At 31.3% G+C, this 4,924-nt stretch overlaps 1 protein-coding gene across 1 annotated transcript in view; it reads left to right on the forward strand.

Moving 5' to 3' along the window:
- Nucleotides 1-3,419: 3,419 nt before the first annotated feature.
- The window catches only part of Sema5c (Semaphorin 5c), a 314,899-nt gene continuing 313,394 nt past the window's right edge, over nucleotides 3,420-4,924 (forward strand). Inside the window, exon 1 of the mRNA XM_067053168.1 lies at nucleotides 3,420-3,678. Within this exon, the coding sequence (XP_066909269.1) occupies nucleotides 3,652-3,678 (27 nt within the window). The 5' untranslated portion in view covers nucleotides 3,420-3,651. The remainder of the gene's footprint in view (nucleotides 3,679-4,924) is intronic.

Consider the following 4,924-nt stretch of genomic DNA (forward strand, 5'->3'; position numbering starts at 1 on the left):
AGGTGGCATGAGGGAGATGGCACCCAGTAGTGCATCCCCTGACGTTAAGTAAATTATTTTATTACCCTAGGAGGTCTCGCATCCAACTCCTCTTCAGCATACGCCTAGTTACGTAAGGAATCTCATCTGTCGTATAAATATTGAAATGTCCATATAGCGTGTTGTGAAACCGTTTGTAAGTCATATGAATGTGGTCCGTTACAGTCGAAATGCATTGGTCGGTGTGAATGGTCTCGTTTGAAACGTAGAGTGGTGAGTTCGTTGTCAGTCTTAAAAATTGTGATTGAAAAGTTTGTATTTTCCGAATCTGGGTTTTTTAACAGATCCATTAGCAAGGTCCATATAGGTTTTAGTCGGTAATTGTATCCGTTAAATTTCTTCTGTGTAGAATACAATTGTCTCAGTCGGAAATTTAGCGTTTTACACTTTGTCTTGACGTGTGGGCCCAATGTCTTAGGTAAGTCCAAGTAAGTTACAGTGTTTATTTGTGGTATTGGGTGATTGTCAATGTAAACTGAAGGGCATGTTTTATGTTAATATAATAATTTTTATGTGCATTTTGTTGGCCTATTTTGATATATGTAAGAGCAAACCACCATTTTCTTTTCCGGAATGTCTACTACCAGTAAAGAAAGAAAATACATCAAGAAAAAAAATAATGGTAGAGTTGAGCTCAGTTAGTTGAGAAAGAATGTTCGCGACAGGGATAAATGATTTTAAACTAGGTAATAGCTAGAGGTTTCTAACAATCGCCATTGTATCTAAAAGGATATTAATAGAGAATATGTAGAATGGTAATACCTTGGGAAACTCCTGGTTATTTCATCGTCTATAAAATTGCCTCCCATTTTCTTCTATTATCTCTGATTTCCGTTCCAGTTTCATCCGAGATTTCAATATACGTCTATTGTTATGTTTTTTATTTTTATAATAATAATAATGAATCTGTAATCTTGGCCAAAAAACACTTTGGTTTTTAAAAAATAATTAAATTTAAAACTTGAGAATTTAATGGAAGAATCGATTTTGCTGGTATAAAAATATATCTTACTTAACCTATTCCAAACATCAGATATATAAATATTTTATCTACGTATAGATATATTAAATTAAATAAAATCTGCACCTATTACAACCCATGAAGGGTCAGAGGTGCAATTCTTTGTAAGGAAGTACTGTTACAATACCAACGGTTGTGCAAGGAGGTTATTTTACCCAGATTTTTACCCAATTAAGTGTATCCATTTTACGAGGCTGGGCGGACCCCGGAGGGCTTCCGAACCCACAAGCCTGAATCAACGACTACATTTAACCGATAATAATCATCTACCACAACCGGATTCGAACCCGTGTGATATAGATAGACCAGAGTTTCATCAGCCTTCTTCTCTTTGTCAAGAATACTGAAATCCTTAAAAACCTCTAGAAATCGGAACTTAAGGGTACAATGCCATGATAAAGTGAGCTCTAATATATGACTTCGAGAGCCAGCTCAGATATACGGCTCTAACAGTTATCCTATAAAGCAGAATCGAGAGCTTTGAACGGAAAGTCCTGCGTGCATGTACAGGAGTGATCTGAGATCAGAAGAGCCTTAACACCTGGAGGAGAAGAACTAACAGTGGACTGCTTGCAGAGACTGGTCAGTCAATGTCTCATGATATGAAGGCTTAGATCTGTATGATATAAAGAGGTCGGGATGGACATATGACTCGAAGCAATCCATCAGGACGCCCCTGCACAATAATGAATGCCAATATAGTTGGCAAGAACCCGCATGATAGGCCTACAAGCAGATGGATAAGCAGAATCGACAAAGGGTGCCGACTCCAATAGTACTTTTTCAATTCTAACACTAAATTTACCCAGTTCCCCATCAAGGTTTTTATGTTACCATAATTGCTTACAACTTAATGAAGTTCTTATATATTCTCATTGTCTTATCAAACTTTACAGTGTTTGTATCTCGTTCTAATTTAACCCTGAACAAGCCCTATAAAGTGGGCCGAAACGTTCATTACTAACGAATAGTTTTTCTGTACAAATGGTTTATGGACAGAACAGAAAGATGTGAAAGCGCTGCACTCAGCAAACTGGAAAGCAGTATCTCCTAATTCAGGCAACATTTTGAACAACACTCAGTATGGAATTTAATGGTTACATTTTTTAAATAAAGTTCTTTGATCATACTTTCACTTATAATATAAATAATTTATAGCAATAAATACCATTAAACGTAAGTATCTAAACATTGCCTGAACGAACATATTAGTATTTTTAGCGTCATGTAATAAACAATTAAGTCATTTCTATATTTATTTTGTTATTCCTGTTTTTATGAAAGCTAAGTACTATATAAAATTGTAATTACACACATTTAATGATTCAAATGTATAATATCTAATAATAGAATATTATTGTGCAAATATTTTCCTCAATATATTGTGTTTTCAACTTAATATATATATCTATATATTCCAGAGTCTGCATCATGTAACTACGGATTATATCTATTATTTTCTTATCACATTACATTATTAGTGTTATGTTCACCTCATATTTTATTTACATATTTACAAATTACTTCTTTTGTGTTATATTACTTTATTCCTTTCATTTTAATATTTTATTTAAATATTTCATTTGTTACATACATAATTTTTTCCATAACTTTAACTTTAATTTATTATTATTATATTAAAATATTCATATATCTTTTTGGATTATATAACTTCATATTTTATTTCTTTAATCCTGGTATTTAACTAACTTATTTAATTGCTTATATAAATTATTTTTCTCACTTTCTTCATCACTTTATTTTAATTAGTTTTGTACATATGTCCACTTACTACATTTTCAAATTTATTTTATCACTTGTGCTTAATTTTATTATTATTACTTTTCTCATGCAGGCTTTATCTTCTTATAATATTCGATACTAGACTAGACATATCTTTCAAAAATATTTTGTAATTTTAATGTGTTTCTTTCCCTAATTCTTCTGTAATTCCTCTTGTTGATTGCTGATGGCATCTTGTTTTTGTAGTTAGCTCTGATGAAGGTCTGAAATTCTGGACGAAACGTTAGTTCCAATAAATATGTTTTTATTTATTTGTGTTCTTCCCTGTCCGCACTCCTAATCATATCATATATACTATACACGCTCAACATAATCTACTCATCATTATGTCTTTTTTATATTTCCGTAATTACCATGTATACAAAAATATGAAAAATATATATTTTGGAGGGTTTGCTGGAACTGTTATATTCCAATTAGGTGCTGACCGTGGGCGCTCCCTAGTTTTTTGTGGCGGGGGTCGTCGGCCGAGTTCGGGTGTAATCGCTCTTTGATGGGCGAGAGTGGGGCGACCCACGGACTGTTTTTATTTCTGCTCCAGGCCACTCCAGTCGCATGTTAGCCCTCACCTCCAGTACATGTCCTCCAACCCGAAGTCTCCTGCCGCATCTTCGACCTTGGCCATCCTCCAGGATTCGGGACTCCCAGTCCTATGTGTTTAGTGAAAGTCGGCTGTGTCGTAAAATGTACGTTGAGTTCGGTTTGGTGTTCGTTGATATAAGTGTCGATTAGTTATCCAGAAGGTTTTGTTTTGTTTTTAAAGATAGGACTTCTTTGACTTTAGGAATATGTCTACTTCAAGCAGTTATCTTAAAGTAAGCGAATATATTCAAAAAGTTAAATTATTTCATACTTAGCAATGTTTGTTAACATAGTTTATTACTGAGAATTCAATTCAACTTTATGTATATATTTACTTCAAATTATTTTGATAAATTTATTAGACAATACAAACAATATTTCTGTTCTAATAACTATTAAGAATTTAAGTTAACATTCTTTATTTTTTAGGAGGGGAAAAATTAAGATAAAACAGTATAACAACTTATCCGTTGAATTCAGTTTTAACAAGGATATTAGTACAATATGCAATTTGTGTATATAATAATTTTTTGTAGCGGATTTGTTAAACTTTATTTTTTGAATTAAATTAACTTAAATAAATAAACTTTAAATTTTGAAAAAATTCAAGAATATGGATTTAAATCGTTTATACTTATCAGTACAGATTTATTTCAGTTAAGTGGAATGAAACCTTATCAAGTTCAATATCTGTATAAAGCATCGAAGCTAATTTCAAATCCCGACTTATTTACTCTCAATATTTGGAATAATAGTTTAACAACGAACCAGAAAAAAAAAAAACAACTAACAACCAGAAAACATTTAACTACTTAAAAAAATAGAAGATAATGTGTTGGGACTATAGTTCATATTTATATCAGTTTTTAAGATAGTATAAATTAGATAAAATGAAGAAATAACTATATTCTTAAAATTTTTAAATATGCTGTATAAGATATGAAATGTATCTTTGTCAATTTCATAGGTATAAATGCTCTTATAAATTTTCGAGTAAATGAATATTTAATCTTTGGCTACGTAATGTAATTTCTTATATTTATGTCACTTGAAACGTTTTTTACACCAAAATTTGATTTAAATTTTATTCTCCGTTTTTTAAAATTCGAAATCGGTATTTACATCTGTGAAGTTTACCATCGGTATTTATTACTGATGTGCTTGATATTAAAATTTTGTTATTTAGTGTTTTATTGTTTATTATACAAGTATTTTCATGAACTAATGATTAAAAATATGGAAAAAAAAATATTTTAAGTATCATATAACTGATTTTTTTTTAAATAACCAATTGAACAATGTTGAGGAGAACAATTAAAAAAAAAAAGAGAAGCGTTATCAGAAAGCATTTAGCTTGAAGAAATTATTGATGAGATTGCAGAATATATTCCTTTCATAGTGTAGACAAGCCAAGCAATCAAAACAACCATCAACCTCTTTAACCATTACGACGAGCTATGAAGTATGCGCCCTTTTTAA

This window comes from Halyomorpha halys, unplaced genomic scaffold (genome assembly GCF_000696795.3).
Source record: "Halyomorpha halys isolate HHAL.00 unplaced genomic scaffold, Hhal_1.1 Scaffold93.1, whole genome shotgun sequence".
NCBI classification, from domain to species: Eukaryota; Metazoa; Arthropoda; class Insecta; order Hemiptera; family Pentatomidae; genus Halyomorpha; species Halyomorpha halys.